The sequence below is a fragment of the Bicyclus anynana genome, chromosome 21 (genome assembly GCF_947172395.1).
Source record: "Bicyclus anynana chromosome 21, ilBicAnyn1.1, whole genome shotgun sequence".
Taxonomy (NCBI): Eukaryota; Metazoa; Arthropoda; class Insecta; order Lepidoptera; family Nymphalidae; genus Bicyclus; species Bicyclus anynana.
In genome coordinates, this window is record NC_069103.1 from 3961529 (window position 1) to 3982424 (window position 20896).

Below are 20896 nucleotides of genomic sequence, written 5' to 3' on the forward strand. Positions count from 1 at the left end.
CGATGGACGTCCACTGCAGAGCATAGGCGTTTTGTAGGGACTTCCAAACATCACAATCCCGCGCCGCCTGCATCCAGCGAATCCCTGCGACTTGCTTGATGTCATCAGTCCACCTGGTTGGGTGTCGACAAACACTGTGCTTTCTAGTGCGGGTCGCAATTCCTGCACTTTGTGACTCCAGCGCCGCGCACGGGTCCTCCTCCTCGGCTGTGACGCTGTACGTTAGCTCAGTACCTGTGTGCGGGTGCGGGTGCGGGCGGTGCTGCGGCGCGCACGCGAAGGGCAGGTGCGGGCGCGCGGGCGGCGCGGGCTCGTCGGGCGCGGGCGAGCCGGGGATGGTCTCCTCGCACAGCAACAGCGCCGCGCACGGGTCCTCCTCCGCCGGCGCGCGCTGTGACGCTGTACGTCAGCTCAGTACCTGTGTGCGGGTGCGGGTGCGGGCGGTGCTGCGGCGCGCACGCGAAGGGCAGGTGCGGGCGCGCGGGCGGCGCGGGCTCGTCGGGCGCGGGCGAGCCGGGGATGGTCTCCTCGCACAGCAGCAGCGCCGCGCACGGGTCCTCCTCCGCCGGCGCCGCGCGCGCGCCGCCCGCCACCACCACGCTTGCGCCTGAGGGGAGTGTTCCAGAATCAGTTACTGTACAAGTACTGTAAAGTAAGTTGTTCCAGAATCAGAACTGTAAAGTAAGATAGCTAGAAGAGCATGCTGTATACTCTCGTGTCATAATTAAACATCAAACCGAGGTCATTCATTTCATTTGTTCAACACAAGGCTCTAATCTATTCGAATCACCGCACTATGATCTTCGTCTTTAAAATGGTGGGCGGGCGACAATTTGTCTGTTTATTATAAACGACTGAAAAATGTGTAAGCGAGGTCCTGTGTAGATATCGCCGATTCGATATTTGCATGGATGATCGCATCTAGACTGTAGAGAAACGACATTGAATTGCAGTAAATCTAGAGATGCATTACAGTAACTAACAGAATACTCATGCAGTATACAGCTAGTGTCCAGTGTATGTGTATTGCGCAAATATTCTTACGCGTTTCGTTCAGAGCTAATACTACATAGTTATAATGTTCTACGTGAATCCTTACTAAGTAACCAACTTAAATTTATAATAATAGTCACAATGCGTTAAAAGTATCCTATCAGTTTTGTTGATCATCAGTGGGTTTTTTTGCATATTAATGAAACAAAATAATAGGTAGTGTAGGTACACCATTTCCTGATAATTTAGAGCAGTCATACATTGAATGATACATTGGCAGAGTTAAGGTGAAGACTCACTGTGTTTCCGTTCATTCTTGCATGCGTCTTCCAGCATGAGCAACGACTCGCCGGCGCTCCACTCGCCGGGCGACTTGCCCGCGTGCAGCGAGCGCGCGCTGGGCGGCGGCGGTGGGCGCGCGCCCGCGAGTGGCGGCGGCGGACGCGCGCCCATGGGCGGCGGCGGCGGGCGCGCGCCCACGAGCGGCCCGCTTGCGGCTCCACCCCACTCCTCCGTAGACAACTTGTCTATGATCAACCTACAACACAATACATTGCTTTTCAATAAATATTAGAGACACTAAAGAATGGTGGTCAGCGAGCCGCAAACTCGGCGTCGACTGAAGTCTGACGGCGAGGAACCTGGTTGGCGACGAGGCGAGGTGGTATGTATATTGGTATATTATACTATAATCTTAATTGGGAACTTGACTTGGTTAGGTTTACAATGGCAGTAGATGTCTCAGACCAATTACCTATAGACCTGTATAGCACTCAAATTCATCAAACAAAGCTGTCTGTTAATTTTTGAGGGAGACAAACTCACACATCGAAAATATTCAAAACGAATAAATATATCCTGTGTCCTTACACTACACATGTACATTTAAATCGTATTACACGTGTAATTTAACACAATAAAACAATTCTATAGACGAACTTTTTATAAATATTAGATCGTGATCATATACTTTTGACAGAGGCGTAACGTCTAGCAAGGCAGGTCCTAAGGTATTTTGGTCTGAGATAGATGTCAATCGCGAGTATTACATTTTGTAACTACCAATTCATATTTTTAGGAAATAAGTGCAGTTTGATCTAACTTTCAGTTGATCATGATGTTGGGGATATTATAAATACGTACCTCCTATCCGAATCGTCGGAATCACTCGATTCGCTACGATCTTCGGCTGGGAAGGAAGGCAACGTAATGGCTGCTGTGACAGACTGGTTTATCTGACTCGACAGCTTCTGTATTGTTTCACTTAAAACTTTGTTCTTCCCCGGCGCTGTCAGAGTTAGATCAGCAGCGACGCTCTTCCGTCGTTCCAATATATTGAGAGGGCTGAGCAGTCTTGGCGGTGTCGGCTCTTTGGGCTTCACTCTTTTAATTTCAGGCGTTTCCCTTTTGACATCCGTTAGATTAGAAGGTTCGCCAAATATCAAATCAGTAACTTCAGCAGGGCTCAATCTACGTGCCTGGTCAAATTTACTGATCGGTTTCAGCTCAGTTTTGCTTGGAGGCCGCTTAATTTCCACAGGCACAGGCGATATAGCGGGTTTATCAGTAACTTCGGGTACTTTGAGATCTTTCTTCGGCGTGTCTGGCCTGTTTTCTACCGGCGGGGGTGACATAGACAGTCTTTTGGCACTGTTTATGGCCTTCAGTAGTTTCTCAGCAATTTTAGGCCCCTCCGATTGTAACAGAAATCCTGGAGGCGGTTCAGGTAGCACGTCTATTCTGGCGGGACTGTCTGGTTCGGATTTATCTTCTTCTGTGTCGACTAGAGGACTTGAAGGCGGTTCCAATTTAGAAACTGTAGGTTTCGGATCCACTTTGTCAATTTTAATTTTAGGTATTTCTTTAATTTCTGCAGTTGGAAGTGGTATGATTATCAGCTTTTCTTCTATTTTATTTTCTTCTTTAATTACCTTTTCTTCTTTTTTTTCTTCAAGTTCTTTAGATGCAATTGTAGTAATTGTAGAAGGATTTAATTTAAGAGACTCAGGTTTGGTTTGGATCGGTTTCGTTTGGTCTGGTTTGGTTTGGTATGGTTTTGGTTTCGGTGGAGGCGTAGCCGGAGGTTCTGGTATGGCTTCTACGGGAGGTATCTCTTCAAGTGCTTTTATAGCTTGATTAATAGCTTCCTTAGGTTGCTCGGGGATTTTAAGTTCTTCTTTAACAGGTTCCGGAGAATTTGGTCTTTCTTTCAATATCGGTATGATCGGACTGGGTTCTCTGTCAATAACTTTTACAGGCTGTGGCGGATCATCATCCGAAGACTGCTCATCATCAGCGGGACTGTCAGGCGAATCGTCGATTAATTCCATAAGTTTGGACACTTTGTTCTTTTTAGAATAAGTTTCTTGATTTTTCGCTGGCGTAAATCCTTCAAATATTGGCCCAGAACTGCTATCTCCGGGAAACGAGTCATCGTCAAGTGAAAACAAGGCATCTTTGAAGTCATCTTCGGGGCTCTGTCTTCCAGGAACATCCCTAGAAGCTCCAAAGTCTCTAAACGGTGATAAAGACGGTGATCGGAAAGACGATGGCCTCGGTCTCAAAGAATCTTCGGATATCTCTTCGCTCAATGACTTTGACAATGTTGAGGTGTATTTACTAGGCGAGATGTCATCGAATATACGATGAGTTCGTTTTTTCTTCTCATCATGGAGTTCTAACTCGAATGGCTCTGGTTCTTTGAATTCGTAAACATCTTCCGGTTGTTTTTCAGGCTGCCGCGGCTCGGGTGGAGGCTGTGTTATCGGTGTGGTCATGATTGTATCTTTCGGTGTGATCTCCGTTTTATTCATTTCGTCAGTTTCTTGTTTTACCGAGTGGAGACCTTTCAGCTCTGATCTTATCTCGTTCAAATCGTAATCTCGCCCTTGATGTTGATGCCCTGGTAGCGTTAGACGCGGCTTTTTGGTTGGTGACGTTATTAGTGGAGTAGACACTGTTCTCATTGGCCTCTTCCGCGGTTTGTTTGAGCTGCTATCGCTTCTGTCGCCCGATTTTGGTTCCTTTGACCTAGAGGGCGCTGTGAAACGAAAATAATGTGTTTAGTTCTAATCATATTTATTTACATATTTTATCCAAATTGCATTTTTTATCATTTATTCCTTCAAATAGCAAGCTAAACGGTATATTTAGTTTATTATAATTTACTACAAACACTAATTGATGTAGCCAATATAACTAAATATTTCTGTCCTGTGTTCTGTACCCAACAAAGTTATATTGGGCTAATAATACTTGATTATTTAGACTTACTCTTTACACTGGACTTGTCATCGGGTATTTTTGGAGGTCTTTTAACGCTTCTATCGCTGTCCGAATCACTGTCAGTATCAGAACGTGCCGATGATTCTGAAAAAATAAAAACAATTGAAAATCTCAAAAGAGCTTCTTCTTTTGATAAAGAATTCAATAGTGATATATAATAATAGGTTTACCTTCGATTCTCTTGCTTCTTACGCGTCTGCTTAGAATTGTTCCCTGTACAAACAAAGAAAGTTGTAATATCTTATAGCAAAAGATGGTCCATTCCAGGTCCACTGTTGTACCTCGTATCATTAAAATTTTAAAAATACAAGGATTTTATTAAAATCTAAACAAGTGAATAAATCTAACTAAATAAAAAGAAATAAATAAATTAAAACCCAAGTTTTCAATATGGCGCCATTAAAGCAACTATGACATGACAATTGACAGCAAACGTCAAATCGACTACTGCATTGGAAACGTCATCAATCCGCTATTACTACCCATTTTAGTGTTGCATTTCTTGGGAGAGAATGAATATTATTTCGAAATATAATTAAAGTAAATTCGTAGATTTGTATAATGAAAAATAGTTAAAAAAATATTTTCTTTTATTTCCGCCAGGGTACAATGACTGATCCTAGGCTCCATACAATTTTGTACCATCTCCTTTCTCAAAATAAAGGTAAGTGCCGTATTTATATACTTATAATTTCATGTCTGAAGATGTAAGTCATTCATCGTCTTAATGTGTTTTAACATATTTTTAAGACTCGTGCATTGAAACAGGAGGAGGGATAACGTTATAAGGGTACACCCCAGCGGCGAAGAGTTCATGCAAGTCGATTCCTGCCAGGTTATCTTTAAAAATCCATGCCAATGTTGTACTGAATCTCAGACCAATTATTGTATAGGACCTGCCTCGCTGGACATTACTTTTCTGTCAAAGTATATGATCAACGATCTAATGCGATTATAAAAACTGTCCCTATAGAATCGATCTTTAATAGTTGTAATCGTGTTCGTCGGTTAAATAGCTCCGTAAAAATACCTTTTTGTGCAATTGAGTTGTGTAAAAAACGGGCAAAAACCGTACATTAGTATAAAATATATACCAAATCTAAGCTCGTTTTCTTCAGCAAATGACAGACAATTTTGTTCGTGACTGTGAGTGCGATACAGGTCCTTCTATAATTGGTCTGAGTACTGAATAGATGAGAAACTGGAGTTTGTATCACGCTATATGAATTTCCATCTCTTTGGGACGGCTTACCTATATCTAAATTCCATCCTTCCCCACTGGTACACCAAACCTTACAAAAGAGAAGCATATAAATACCTTCTTGTTGCGCGTCTCGTGCTGGGTGACGTTGAGCGCGATGCGCTGCGGCTTGATCCACTCGTCGTAGCGCGTGTTCCAGCCCGTGTAGTGCACGCGCAGCATCCCCTCCGACGAGATCTCGATCACCTTCGCCTCGTATGTCACCTGCTCATTCAAGACATAAAGATGGTCCATTAGGACCAGGTTATGTATTATATACTGTTGAAATAATAAAAGTGGCTGGTGGGAGGCTTCGGCCGTGGCTAGTTACCACCCTACCGGCAAAGAAGTACCGCCAAGCGGTACGATGCCGTGTAGAAACCGATAGGGGTGTGAATTTTCATCCTCCTCCTAACAAGTAAGCCCGCTTCGATTTTAGACTGCATCATCACTTACCATCAGGTGAGATTGTTGACTACAATCTCACCTGATGGTAAGTGATAACTTGTAAAGAATAGAGCTAACTTGTAAAGAATAAAAAAAAAAGTGTGTGCCAGCTCCGACGCACGAATGGAGTTTACTCTTTCAGATCGGCTGTCTAAATGTGTATGTTGCCCCGTAGCATACACTATGTACGTACCTACGCCTGAAAAGTGAAAGGTGCGCAACCGAGGAGCAACAGGCCGCGTCGTGTGCGCCCGCCAACAGCGTGCACATGCTTGCGGGCGTTTGGTGAAAGGTGCGCAGAATAGGTTGCGCACAAAAAACGTAACGCTGTCACTCGTTCATCGAATTTAACTTTTTTAAAAAATATATAGGTGTTTCGTTTGACGGCTTCCGTGGCGCAGTGGTATGTGCAGTAGATTTACTACGCGGAGGTCCTGGGTTCGAGCCCCGGCTGGGCCGATTGAGGTTTTCTTAAATGATCCACATCTGGCTGGTCGGAAGCTTCAGCCGTGAATAGTTACCACCCTACCGGCAAAGACGTACCGCTAAGCGATTTAGCGAGTAAGATGTGTAGAAACCGAAAGGGGTGTGGATTTTCGTTCTCCTACTAACAAATTAGCCTACTTCCATCTTAGATTGCATCATCACTTACCATCAGATGAGATTGCAGTCAAGGGCTAACTTGTAAAGAATAAAAAAATTAAAAGAAGTGTATTTAAAACAAACTAAATTACTACAGCCTTTCTTGATGAGTACTGTTTACCAACAAAGAAATTAGACTTGAAGGTAGAAAACGCATGTCATTTCATAACTTATTTATTTTAAATTATGTATGGTTTGTTTATAAAATGTTATATACATTATATTAACCATATCTAATCGTTATACGCTTATTAATCATATTTATTTTCATTAATTTAAGAACAAGTTAATTATAATTATTATTAGGTGTGAAATGACTAGTGATTTATACTTTCATTTATAATTTGTTTGTTGGTAAACAGTACTCATCAATAAAGGATGTAGTATACGTTCTTGATATATTACTAATAGGCTATCCGACGCCCTGCACTTTCACTCGCGCAGTTTCCTTTCCCGTAAGAATACGTAGGGATAAAATATAGCCTAACACTCACAAACAACAAGGCTTTCTATTGGTAAAATAATTTTCAAAGTCGATTCAGTAGATTTTAGATTACTATAACACCACAAACTTTATCTCTTTACAATATTAATATGGAAGTATAGATACCCTTTCAGGTATTGGCAATGATACTCATCACCGAGGGGTGGTGGTTCGATCTCCACCCCGTTGGCCTATGGTCGTACCCACTCCTCATACAGTCTTTCCCGACTAGTTGGAGGGGAATGGGAATATCGGTCATATTTAAAAAAAAATTGACAGCAAACAAAAGGACATTATTACCCACCACCATCGGTTTTAGATAGAGCCGTGATAGCCCAGTGGATATGACCTCAGCCTCCGATTCCGGAGGGCGTGGGTTCGAATCCGGTCTGGGGCATGCACCTCCAACTTTTCAGTTGTGTGCATTTTAAGAAATTAAATATCATGTGTCTCAGACGGTGAAGGAAAAACATCGTGAGGAAACTTGCATTCCAGAGAATTTTCTTAATTCTCTGCGTGTGTAAAGTCTGCTAATCCGCATTGGGCCAGCGTGGTGGACTATTGGCCTAACCCCTCTCATTCTGAGAGGAGGCTCGAGCTCAGCAGTGAGCTGAATATGGGTTGATATTGATGATGATGATCGGTTTTATTTCTGGGACAAAAGATACTTTGCCCACAAAGGCAGTACATACATTAAATAACTTACCTTGGACTCAGACTGAGTGGGCCCGTAGTAAACCTTTAGCTTGTCGCCCACTTGAGCTTTCACACTCGAAATTGCAGTCCGGGTCGGTTCACTTGTCGATGGCCTAAAAAATAATTGTTTTCATGAAGGATACCGCTTAGTTTCTCGCTTTTTGAAGTCGGTTTAATAAATTATTTTAAAGTGTAATCCGATTTACATTGAGATAAAATTAATAAAATAAAATAAGCCTTTATTGCTGATTTTAATTTAACATACTTCTAGCTTTTTAAGTCGGTTTAATTTTAATAAATTATGTGTTGGGATAAAATGAATAAAACAAAATAAGCCATTATTGGTGTTTTCAACTTTACATACAAGCACTTGCTAACAAAGTAATTAAAAATTAACTCTTTGACAAACATACAGACATCATAGAATAACAGAATCATACAAAACTTTAATTATATTTTTGTATCTGACTTGCAGTTAAATCTGGAATTATTTATATTTATCTATGACTAGCTGACGACGCGCGGTTTCACCCGCATGGTTCCCGTTCCCGTAGGAATACGGGGATAATATATATATTATCCCCGTATTCCTACGGGAACCACAAACTACTAGTCCTTATCGAGGAAGGCTAGCTATAGCCTATAGCCTTCCTCGATAAGGACTAGTAGTTCCTGAGATTAGCGCGTTCAATCAAACAAACAAACATACAAACTCTTCCGCTTTATAAGTATAGATGACTATAAGCCGGTTAAAAAGGTAAAAGCCTCAATAGCTCAACGGTAAGAGAGGTCGGACTCATCACCGATGGGTGGTGGATTGATCCCGCCCCGTTGGTCTATTGTCGTGGACGCTCCTTATACAGTTTTTCCCGACTAGTTGGAGGGGTATGGGAATATTGGTCATATTTAAAAAAATATGCCAATTTTTTTTTTTAAACTTTTAGAAAAATAAACATGTGTTACTCTGTGGTTTTCCTCTTGCGCGGCCTCTTGCTGCTGTTGGAGGCGACCGTGTTGCCGCTGCTGGCCGAGTTAGCGCTTTGGCTTCTGCGACTCTGCATCTTTTTCATTGGACCGCATCTATATTTGATTGAATCTCATTTAAGATACTATGTACTGTAGTAGGGGACCCCGGGGTGCTAAATTTCCAGTTACAAAAGCGTCATTGCAATTGATTGGATTTGGTAGATTAGATGATAGAAAGAATAAATGGTTATATACATTTTCGCTTTCAGCGGTGGGAAAAAAAACTACAGACTTTAAATACATTTTTTTATTACTTCGGCTTACTGCAAACATCAGAAAACATGAATTATTCAGGAGTTCATTCAAAAAAAATTAAAAAAAACAACCACGCTCGTAGCTCGATAACAGAAATATAAGGGTTTTATTTTGTAACTTTGGAACCCTCCCATTCCATTACGTTACGCTCAAAACGTCAGATTTTCGAAATGCACACCTTTTAGCTATCAACTCACCTACCTTATCTTAATCTGACGTGCTGATTGAGTAGTTTTTTTTTTGGTTGCCCTAAACGTACCCACCAATATTATGGACTCATACTTGGTGGAGGTACTAAACAACGTGCAAGGTATACTCCCTCATGTTCATCTGCAGCACTCGAGTAACTGCAAAAATCCCCTCTTCGGTTCCCTTACTATTGGAAGCAAAGGGCCCGTGTCCAGCAGTGGACATCCATCAGTTTTACAAGTTAGCCCTTGTACTAGCTGTTTATTTATTGTTGCTTTATTAATAGTTATACAACTTAACAGCCACAATGTCCTACAAATTGCGTGGTACATTATCTAGTTCCGACGCTTAGAGATTTTCATTTCCTGGTAACACCAGTTAGCGTAAATAAAAAAGTTGATCATCTCATCGAAGGTACTCACGACAAATTAACTTGTTAGTAATCAGTTGTTAAAAATGTTCTACGGAGCCCTGACTACCATATTAAAGAAGGTACCATATTAAGGAAGGAAGTACGAAAATGTCTAAAATAAAGCTTAAAACTAATAAATGAATAAATATGTTATTTAGCAGCTACGTGACGATTAATAATAACTGGCCAATTGCAGTCAGCCATCATTGGTCATCATCAATACCCAAAAAAAATAACCATAACACGCAGAGTCGCTTAAAGGAGTGACCTTCTACTTGAAATATCCTCTACTATAAAAAATTCAGTTTATAGTCAAGCGACTGATCACTCATAGATGTAACTGTAACTGTAACACAAAAAAGCCACGGTTACACTGTCGAATGGCCCTCTAAGCCGAGGCCCTTCGTGCATCAGGCGATGCTTCTGCGCTCGCCCCGAGTGTCGTCGTAGTGGTTCCGCATGGAGCCAAACAGCATTTACTCAACAGGAAAAAAAAAAACAAAAAGGGGTTCGCTTCAAGGTCAAGCACTGCTCATGTGAACTAAGCCTTATGGTGTAACAGTACCTGGAAGCTCTGCCCGAGCTGTCGCTGTCAGTTGAGGCGTGCGGGCGGCGGGACGCGCGCGCTGAGAACAGCGCGGCTTCGCTCACTGAACAACAAACAAAAATCAATAATTAAGTTCAATAATTGCTAGAAAAGATAATAAGATAAACAAAAAACTCGACATATACCCAGTAATAATTAAGGAATGCAAGAAAACAGTTATTAAATATTTATCGTCACTGAATTATGAAGAAGTAGAATCCTTATTAAAACTGATATCCTGAAAAACGCACACACACACACACACACAAACAAACGTTCGATACAACCTATTATAATAATTTTGTAATGTTCATTTAGAATCTGATATTTCTGTACTAGCTATGGAAGAGCGGAGCCTTCTAATACAGAGGTAGTTTCACTACTCCTAAAAGAAGGTTCCAAACTCGCACTAATTTATGTCAATTTAGAAAGTGAAATAAACGAATTTATTTTATTTATTATTTAATATTTTTTTTAATAAAGTTGCGTTCTTGTTGTCACCTTAGTACTACATCCAAGGCTACCGTCTTCCGAAAATAGAATTTTGACTATCTCTGTTAGTAGTCCTCTGGTTCCCAACATAGAGAATAGAGGTCCACGATTCCCCAGCTCGGATCTTTTTAGGATTTTATATTCACTAAATTTATGAATTCCTTTTTTTGGGGTGCCTCCAAAGTCCTCCTCCTTTCCAGTTGGCGGCCCAAAAAAAGTGGATAGATGATATACGAACAATAGCAGGAAATGAATGGATAAAGAAAGCTAAAGACAGAGAGGTCTGGAAAAAGCTGGTGGAGGCCTTTACCCGAGAAGGGGTTCCGATCAATGGCAACAAAGAATGCGACAGCAATTAATACATTAATGTATTTTTGTTTGTTTAAGAATTAGGTTAGTGATTAAGTTTAAAAATTGCTCCTACTATATGTTATTTTATTTGGATTGGAAATTAACAAAAATATTATTATTATTATAAAATTTATGAATTTATTTATTTACGAATAAATGAATTATTATTATTATTTAATATTTTCTGAATTGGTTCAGGTCTGGCACAGTGGTAAGCATCGACCGTGGATATACAAAATCCTCCTAACAAGTTAGCCCGCTTCCATCTTAGACTGCATCATCACTTACAATCAGGTGAGATTGTAGTCAAGGGCTAACTTGTAAATAATAAAAAAGACGTACCACCAAACAATTTAATGGTAGAATGCCTAAAGCTAATTTGTGATTAAAAAATAATAAAAAATAGCTTAACCAGTGAAAAACTGTCACTTACGTTTGGAAGACAATGATTTTCTCTTAGGCGTGCGTTTCTCGTGAGAATCGCTTTTAACTGGCGGCAGGCTACGCGTCTTTGACTGAGAACGCGGTTTGATCACTGTCTTCTCTATGCTCGGACTCGAGGATTTCTCCTTTTCCCTTTCCTTCTCTTTTTCTTTAATCTTCTCGACTTCTTTCTCAGCTTCCTTTTCTTTCTCTTTCTCCTTCTCCTTTTCCTTCTCTTTCTCCTTTTCTTTTTCTTTATCCTTTTCCTTTTCTTTCTCTTTTTCTCTTTCCTTTTCAACTCTTTAATAGAAAATAATAATTGCAGCAGATTAACACACGTTTTGTTATGTTAACTCCATAAATTAAATTGATACCAAGTAATCATGCCCTAAGTTTGTTCCCTAAACAATGGTAAAAAGAAGGGGTTCCAATGTATAATAGATTTTAGTGTTATTATAAAAAAAACAAACTACATTTCAAGAAGTTACGATATGGAGCAAACTTTCAAAAAACGATTATTTTAAAACATCCCGTATTTTCAGACACCTACCTATTCGCCGCTGCGTCTCATCGGTCCCTTTGAGGTCATTTATTTTAGTGACAACCTAAAAGCCTACACTAGGACAAAGTTCAATGACTTCATAGTTACTAAACAGAATTAAACAGGATGTACAAAATATTTCATAAATTCTTTTTTTTTTGCTAGCGTGTGACTTTGACTTTGATTTTTAATGTTGTTAAGGAGTTTCTTGTGACTAATAAATAATGTGGCGGCTTACAGACGGTGAAACTAGCTCGGTGTACTTACTTGGGCACGGAGGTGGCAAGGAGCGGCTGGTTATCGGCGCTGTCGTCTTCGTCACTGGGCCGAGGCTTATCCTTCTTCTCCGGTTTCTCTATTTTGTCTTCTTTCTCACTCTTGTCACTTTTCTCTGTCTCACTCTTATCCGAATCTTTGTCTTTGCCGCGCTGCAAATTGCAATTGACATTTGTATATAGGTCAGTATTGTTATTACATATTTTTAAACAAAATCACCAATTGTTATGATTAGTTACACCATTTGCAACACAAAAACGATTGGTCCAATAATGTTTATTATATTGCCCCGAATTGTTTTATCTCAAAAAACGTATTTTTTTTGGCATAATATGAGAAATTATTTTCCGAATCCTGGCAATTCGGCTTCGTGGCAAGCCTTTGAAGAACACTGTTAAAGAGTAAACTTTAACAGTGTTTTTCAAAAGGTCAAAGAGGATATGATCTTTCATATTAGCGCTAGGAAAACATTAAAAAAAAATACTCTTTACGCGTCTTGCTTTGGATCTGGCTACCATAGCCATGGTCCAAATTCTACAGTTGCCTAGTGTAGATAATGTAGGCACAGAGGAAACAAATTATCAGCTTTTATAAAATACATGTATCACAGTCTCCTAGTCCATATAACAAGTCCCCATGTAAGCACTAACCCAGTAAGTATGTAAGCACTAAGGGAGTGTTGGCCCGCGCGGATGTGTCACCAGTGTCACACCTAACTAGAAGTCCACAATGAAGTCCTCGTGGAAGCACTAACCTGACTGGGAGTGTTGGTAGGCGTGGACGAGGCGGATGCTGATGTGGATGTGGACGAGGTGGCGGGCGGCTGCTTGTCGCGGTCGCGGATGAGAGAGCGGCCGGCCGGCGGGGTGCGCGCCCCGCGCGGATGTGCCACCAGTGTCACACCTAACTTGCGGTAGAAGTCCTCAAAGCTGTGGAGGAATCTGTTGAAACGAGTTATTTTTTTTCATTATAACCATGCATTAAATTTTTTTGTGTTTATGGGACCAGAAACATCTTTGAAGGTTCAAGTGAGCACTGAAGCTTTGTCAGAGTAAAGTCTGAGACATAACTTGCGGTAGTCCTCAAAGCTGTGGAGGATCCTATTGAAACGAGTTTTACGTCTTAAGTTTTTCATAAGATTCATAAGATATTAAGTTAAAGACTTCATTAAATTTTTTTAATCATCAAGAACAAGAACATTTTTTTTTACATTATTATAAGAGTAATGGCGATAAGTAATTTCGTAAACTTAAGGTTAGAAACGCGCCTAGACTGACCACTATAAACTCAAACAGATACTAAGGACTGATATTTATAAGATATACTTTCTTTATGTCTTATAAATATCACTTATATTATCTAATATATAAAATTCTCGTGTCGCGGTGTTCGACATTGAACTCCTCCGAAACGGCTCGACCGATTTTGATGAAATTTTTTGTGCATATTCAGTAGGTATGAGAATCGGCCAACATCTATTTTTCATCCCCCTAAATGTTAAGGGTAGTCCACCCCTAAATTTTTTTTTATTTTTTAGGCAAATTTTTTTGTTTTTATTTTTTTATGACACAGCATACAAAAATACATACAACCCTAAATTTTCACCCCTCTACGATCAACCCTTATATTTTATTTGTTAATTAAAAGCTATACATACAAATGATTTGTAACTAAAACGTAGAGCTTTATTGTTATTGTATAAAGTTCATATTAATAATAATTAGAAAACGGGGTAGGGGTAGGGTAGGGTAGGGGTAGGGTAGAGGTAGGGTAGGGGTAGGGTAGGGGTAGGGGTAGGGTAGGGGTAGGGTAGGGGTAGGGTAGGGGTAGGGTAGGGGTAGGGTAGCGGTAGTTGAAAGTTTACATCGAGTTTCACGCGGACGAAGTCGCGGGCATCCGCTAGTATCTTATAAATATCAGTCCTTAGTATCTGTTTGAGTTTATAGTGGTCAGTCTAGGCGCGTTTCTAATTACTTATCGCCATTACTTTATTGCAGGGAATTCTTTAATTGCTCCACTGTTTGAGTTAGCCATAATATAATTTAGAATTTAATAATGCGATGCGTGGCATTACTTAAAAACAATGATCTTTTTTTCTATTTCAATATAGTTTATTCACTTCAGTCTCTTACCAATTTTAAAAAAATAAAATTGATTAAGTTTTTCTATTTGTAGTACCTACTTGTAACTCTGCTACTAGTTCTGAAAGCAGTTTCTACTGAGAAGATCTGACAAGAAACTCAATGAGAATTTCTTATTAATCATCATTTAATCCAAAATTTCAATTAATATTGATTAATTATTATCTGGGAAAGAAAATAAATTGGCGCGCGGTAAAGCTTATATCTGCTAATACCTGTATTATAATATATAAAATACAAGACATTAAATTATAATTAGTTTACTCACTTCTTATAAGCCTGCTTGCACAGGTTAGTGATGCTCGTAGTGACGGGGTGAAAGCCCATCTTATCGGCAATAGTTTTCCACTGGTTCTGATTGGTCACCCTGTTGTAACCACCCAACTTTTGCACCACCTGTGTTGGATAAAAAAATGCTTGGTTTTTGTAACAAGCAATAAAATATGAAGCTTTTGCTTAACTGCTGGATCAAGGGTTGGATACAGAAGGTAGTGATTCTTAAGACGGCGCGTATTGGGAGGAGGTTCCTCACTTTGGAGCCCTGACCACCAGCACTCAAATGTCTAGCAGTCGATAAATCCACAGTTAGTAGACTCTTTCTCTGGGTTTCTTTTGAACTTTTGCTGTACCCACTGTTAGTCCTTATACAGGGGAATATTTTGTTAAAAAGAATTTGTTGAATCTACATTTCATTTTTACATTGTAATGCCTTATGATAAGCGAATTGCAGTGTAACGCGCTTGCCTAGAAGATGCATATATACTTAAACCTTTTGTTTTTTTTTCCATGCAATCAGTAAAAAAGACGGATGGATGTTAATATGTGATATGAATATAACCCCCTCCCCCCTCCCCCTGGAGACATTCATATCGTTATGCAAACTGGAAATATATACACAACCTAAAAATATTAAAAAACTTACTCTAAAGAGTCTATAGAGGTCAATGTCTCTATTGGCGATGGTTGGGTTTCTGTTGAGCGGTGTCCCACGGTCGTCCATAAACTTGTAGAGTTGGGCGACGAAGTGGTCTTTCTCTTCACGCGGCTCGTCGTCTGAACTCTAATCATAATAAAAAACAATATTTAATTTAAGAGAAACTGTACTTTGAAATATTGTCAATAGTTACTGTTCCGATAGTTTTTTAAGTTAACAGCGAAATCTTCGACCAATAACTTAAGAAGCTTTCGCTTGGCTTCTGGATCCAGTTTTGGATATAGAAGGCAGTATTCCTTGAAAGGGCACTCATTCTGAGAAGTTTTCACTGCCAATAACTTGCCTCATCGGTCCTTCAGGACTTCACGTCTGAACTACTTAACCAATAAATATTGCATGACTAGCACTAGTTTTGAACTTGGATCCTTCTCTACATTAATCTTTAATTGGATATCACATGGCGCAGTTTGCCAATAAAGTAAGTTTTTTTGTGTTCCATTTTGCCCTTCAAAGTGAACCATATTCAAGTTTTGTCTATTCACATCACATATTTCAAATAGGTGACTGAATTGTCTGTACTGACTGTATACGAGTATCAAGGTTATCGGTCTGGTAGATATGGAGAACACTGACAACTAGAGAGACGGTCAGCCAAACGACTCTATAACAGATATTGTACTCGGATGTTTGGAGCCCTAAAAATCATTACACTCAATTTAATCACTTTATAGAACCAGTTTGATGGAACTACGTAGTTTGAGTGACATACATCGTCGGAAGTGTTCCGGGGCTCGTTGAAGAGCGCGTCGCGGTCCCAGTGCGGCGGCAGCACGCCCTGGTTGAGGTACTGCAGCGCCGCCTCCACGCCGCACCACTCCAGCGGCGCTGAGCCCTTACGGAACTCGCGGGCCTCCTTCTTTGGCACCGTGTAACTGGAAGCGTATTGTAGACTAATACACCCGCGAGGTTCCCGTTCTCATAGGAATTCGGGGATAAAATATAGCCTATAGCACTCGGGGATCGTGTGGCTCTTTCAAACATTGAAAGAATATTTCAAATCGGTTCAGTAGTTTTAGAGCCTATTTAATGAAAACAATCAGACAATCAAATATTTCCTCTTTATATTAGTATAGATTATCATCCGATAACAGCGTGAATTATTTCAATTGAAAATTGTATTTCCTTTATCTGAATTCATTTGCTCATGTTGAGTTTGTTATTGAAGTAAAACTTTTTTATGCACGTGTGTTAGCTGTTAATGAATTACGAAAAGTATAATCGGGCGTGGCTTTTAATATGCGTGCTGCCGTATACAGGCATAGTGAAATTGTGATTTTTATTTTAAATTGCCACTAGATGGCATTTTAAGAGAACTTTGAAACAATCCCTTTTTTGTATAATACTTTAAGAAAATTTTTGCGATGCAGTTATGCTTAAGGATCACAAATCACGCTTTTGAAAGAAGTTTATTTCAGTTGTGTGGATTGAAGCACTGATTTCTTTTTACATTTGTTTTACAGATACATGTGGACGTCCACTGCAGGGCATAGGATTTTTGCAGAGACTTCCAAACATCACGATCCTGAGCAGCCTGTATCCAGTAAATCTCACTTGATGTTGTCAGTCCACCAACACTATTTAGAGAGCACCATTCCAGCACCTTGGGACTCCAAAATCCTTTGGCTCTTCGAACTATGTGCTCCATTACCGCTTTAGTTATATATAAAGAATAAAATAAACAAAACTCACTATCTGCCATCCTTGAAGGACCTCACCAAGTAGTCCTCCTTGACCTTGATCTGCGCGGTGGGCGCGACCACGAGCGCGGGGAAGGCGGGCTGGTGAGGGCGGCGCCGCTCGGCCCCGCTCGCTGCCTCCACCAGCACCACGCGGCCCACGTGCGGCTCCCGCTCCGCGCTGTTCTCTTTGACGCGCCGAGTGGTGCCTTCGCCTTCACTCTCATCTGACCTATTGTAATAGGGATGATGACAGTTTTTTAAGTTGTATACAAAATAGGAGTATGCTAATAGTAAAGCAATTTTGTAAAAGTAACAGGGTATATGCGATCATTACTTTCGGAACTACAGGGATTTAAAGGGTCATATTTGCTGCCGCGAATCCCTGAAAAGCGCGCCATACAAAATGGTACGATTTAATGACGTCGTAAGAATGCATGATAGATTTGTACGGGCGGATTTGTGCGTTTAAGTTTATAGTTCAAATAATAAAAAATGTCACATTTAATGTAAGGTAGCTAAAACTGTATGAATTTTCATCTAACTACGATAAAAGATTTTTAATAGATTTTAAATTTTATAATCTTAATTATTTTGCAAATATCCAGACAATCTTTGCATTAAACATTTTTGACAATACGAGTCAAAACACTATTAGCCAGATTTTCTATATTTTAACTGTTTCATGATGTCGCATTAACACTAAACCTTACCAAATGGAGTGTTAAACAAAATTACTAGTTTGACGTTTTTCCTTTAGGGACATATAGTAACATCGTGTATACTTGTGTTATTTCATGTACTACAAAAAATTAATATTATTTATATTAAATTTAATGTGAGTTAACTACCCTATTACAAAATATTTTATTCCAATATATAAGTGTATATTTTCATGATAACTGCAAGGTGTCATCACGCGACGTCGCGTGAACGCCGACCAAGGCAATGTTACTTTAGGCGACTTCGCGCGATGTGGCAATTAATGTGATAAACAAACATGTAAACTAACTGTGCTCTGCCTCTCCTTCCCCGTCGACCAGCTATCACTGGTGTTGAGAAGTGCTCCGGATGTGTTAGAGGCAACTGGTCAAGAGTCTCGCTTTCGTTAAAATGTCGCCCACTCTTTAGACACAGTGCAGAACGTCGCAACGTTGTTATATCACCATCATCAAATACTGTAAAAAGATTACCAATTTTACTGGTTTTGAAGCATAAGTTACTGAAAAATGTGCTCATTATAGAGCATTTGTGTGCTAACATTGGTTAACCTATACTAATATTGCTAAGAGGTAAAGTTTGTGGTGTTGTAGGGGATATTCTTTTTTTTGTTTTTTTTTTTTAATTAGACAGCGATAATCTAGAACAGATTTTAAAATTCATTTGTCACTAGAAAACTAGTGGCTGGTGGGAGGCTTCAGCCGTGGCTAGTTACCATCCTAAGCAATTTAGTGTTCCAGTATGATCTTCTTCTTCTTCTTCTGTCCAGGGCCTTTTCTGCACTTGGCCAGTTCCAGTATGATGTCGTGCAGAAATCGTAAGGGGTGTGCATTTTCATCCTCCTCCTAACAAGTTAACCCGCTTGCATCTTAGATCATCACTTACCATCAGGTGAGATTGTAGTCAAGGACTAACTAGTGAAGAATATAAAAAAGTACTAGTTTTGAGTGTCATAGGCTATACTTTATCTCTGTATTCTCACAGAACAGGCATTAGGCCTGAGTGTTTTATACAAACATACATACCAACAGTGTATTGGCTACAATCTTGTATCTTAGTAATGACAGCTTCCATGGCTTCTTTTTTGGGATCTTGTTTAACTTCCACTGTACTGCCCACTCTTAGAGTGCCTTTGATGACATCGTCATTAACTGTAGTGATTCCACCAGCTTTTAATGTCACCTATAAACAGAAAGGAGCAATATTATGACTTACATTTGTGACTTATAACTCTTCTACATGCATACTAATATTATAAATGAGAGAGTTAGTAGGTATACTGTTACTAAAAAAATTTAATCTTGGAACAGAAGAATAAGTACTTTCATTCTGAAATAATCCATGGTGCCTGTGAGGTTTGTAAATAACAGAATTTCACATGTTTTTAGTAATGTAAGCCTATAAATTAAAAAAAATTGTAATATTCTAATTGAGCTTAAAACATTTTTCATACAAATATAGGATAAAACAATTGTGCTAGGCTAAAATCTCTAAAAGATATTTTTTTTCTGATAATTGTGTAAGTGCCGCCATAGGCGCTTTAATTGGACCTCTGCAGCATCATTGTAAAAAATATTGGGTTTCAACTGCCAGATCTCTTCACAAACCTCTTTGGTGTTTATCTAGTGACTTCAGATCATAAGGTCAATGTAATGTAGGTACATATGTATTAAAACTTGATAACAGAACTGTGTGTCAGTATTTTGATAAAACAAGTAGTTGTTGAATTTCAGCCATCAAGTCTCAATGTGACAGTCTCAGTAATAGATTTATTTTTCTGTCACTGGATTTATGTTCATAGAATATGTTGTTGAACATATTTTGTGAAGAGCCAGCCATTATAATGAAAATAATTCCAATTGCAGAATGAAATTCAAAATTTAAACCACTGGAGGAGTGATAGTTTTGCCAAAGGTTGAAATAATAAAAAGTTGTTTATACTTAGATAGGTACATAAAAGTATGGGGTAGACTCAGCCTCACCTTACATTTGATGTTGCGAACCACTTTTCTTATCTTAGCCTCACAGAAAGCACCTTTATACTTGGCACTTACATCAGTACCGACTGGTAGGAATGGGGGATCATCACCCTGCTAAAACACATTTATAAAAGTAATCTATAATATGGTATAATCCAATTCATTTAAGTTTTAAAAAAATTGCAATAATTTGTTTATTTTACATGCAATAGTTTCACTTACCATTCTTAGATAATTAGCAATAATCAATATGTGATTGTTAACATATACCTGTAATCAATGGAAATAAAAAACTGATTTACTAAAATTTTAAAAATTCAAATATGTTTACAATAATACAGAAATATTAGTGAAAATACAGCCAAATATAGAACCTCCTCTTCTTTTTCTTCTCTTCCTTTTTTGGAAGTCGGTTAAAACTAGTCAAAGTGAATATATTTATTATTATGCAAAACTTAAAAGTTCATGACTCTGATTTGAGTTGAGTTAGTATAAAAAAGAGTAAAAGCTTTAATATATAAGATAAGTTGGAAATCAAACAAGCATTTTTCATAAAATACAAGTTAAAAATATTGAGTTTATTTCAAAGACATTGAGTGGACGGATGTCATTTACTTGAAATATAGGTACAATTAATATTTATACGTGCATAACTTACTAGAAAAAGATAAAGTTTAACATTTACACTCCCAATACTTTCATTTTTAATGTCATTTATTCACTAAATCACTAAATTTCTTGAAAATTGAAATGCAAACACCATCTTCGTATCAAAACCAAAATGACATTACCACAGACACAGATTATAAAATACTACCACAGATTAATGGCATTTTATACATCTACGATGATGACATTCGTAGTATCATATTAATCTGTGGATATGACCATTTGAACTCAAACATAAAATAATTGATAACTCCAATCATAGAATAAGATGATTATAGGGACTCCAATCATCCAATCCCGCTCATTTCGTTTTTGCTACTGCGTGGGGATTATTTTTTTAGCCGTTTGTGGTCGGGATCACAAACGGCTAGGTTGGGAT

At 39.1% G+C, this 20896-nt stretch overlaps 1 protein-coding gene across 3 annotated transcripts in view; it reads right to left on the bottom strand.

Annotated features, from left to right (window-relative positions):
• LOC112044270 (AT-rich interactive domain-containing protein 4A) overlaps nt 1-20659 on the bottom strand; it is a 28414-nt gene extending 7755 nt beyond the window's left edge. Inside the window, exons 1-21 of one of the 3 annotated variants that reach the window (XM_052888226.1) lie at nt 20507-20659; nt 20071-20118; nt 19852-19962; nt 18895-19051; nt 18162-18327; nt 17163-17381; nt 16183-16345; nt 15402-15539; nt 14748-14875; nt 13093-13279; nt 12330-12490; nt 11532-11821; nt 10235-10319; nt 8751-8867; nt 7798-7900; nt 5597-5743; nt 4449-4491; nt 4267-4362; nt 2137-4033; nt 1293-1531; nt 419-607 (exon numbers count right to left, since the gene is read on the bottom strand). In XM_052888226.1, coding sequence (XP_052744186.1) covers nt 419-607; nt 1293-1531; nt 2137-4033; nt 4267-4362; nt 4449-4491; nt 5597-5743; nt 7798-7900; nt 8751-8867; nt 10235-10319; nt 11532-11821; nt 12330-12490; nt 13093-13279; nt 14748-14875; nt 15402-15539; nt 16183-16345; nt 17163-17381; nt 18162-18327; nt 18895-19051; nt 19852-19962; nt 20071-20073 — 4639 coding nt within the window. In that variant the 5' untranslated portion in view covers nt 20074-20118; nt 20507-20659. Of the gene's footprint in view, nt 1-234; nt 608-1292; nt 1532-2136; nt 4034-4266; nt 4363-4448; nt 4492-5596; nt 5744-7797; nt 7901-8750; nt 8868-10234; nt 10320-11531; nt 11822-12329; nt 12491-13092; nt 13280-14747; nt 14876-15401; nt 15540-16182; nt 16346-17162; nt 17382-18161; nt 18328-18894; nt 19052-19851; nt 19963-20070; nt 20119-20506 lie in introns of all 3 variants that reach the window. The other 2 variants (XM_052888225.1, XM_052888224.1) reach the window with 2 other exon arrangements.
• Between the last annotated feature and the right edge of the window lie 237 nt (nt 20660-20896).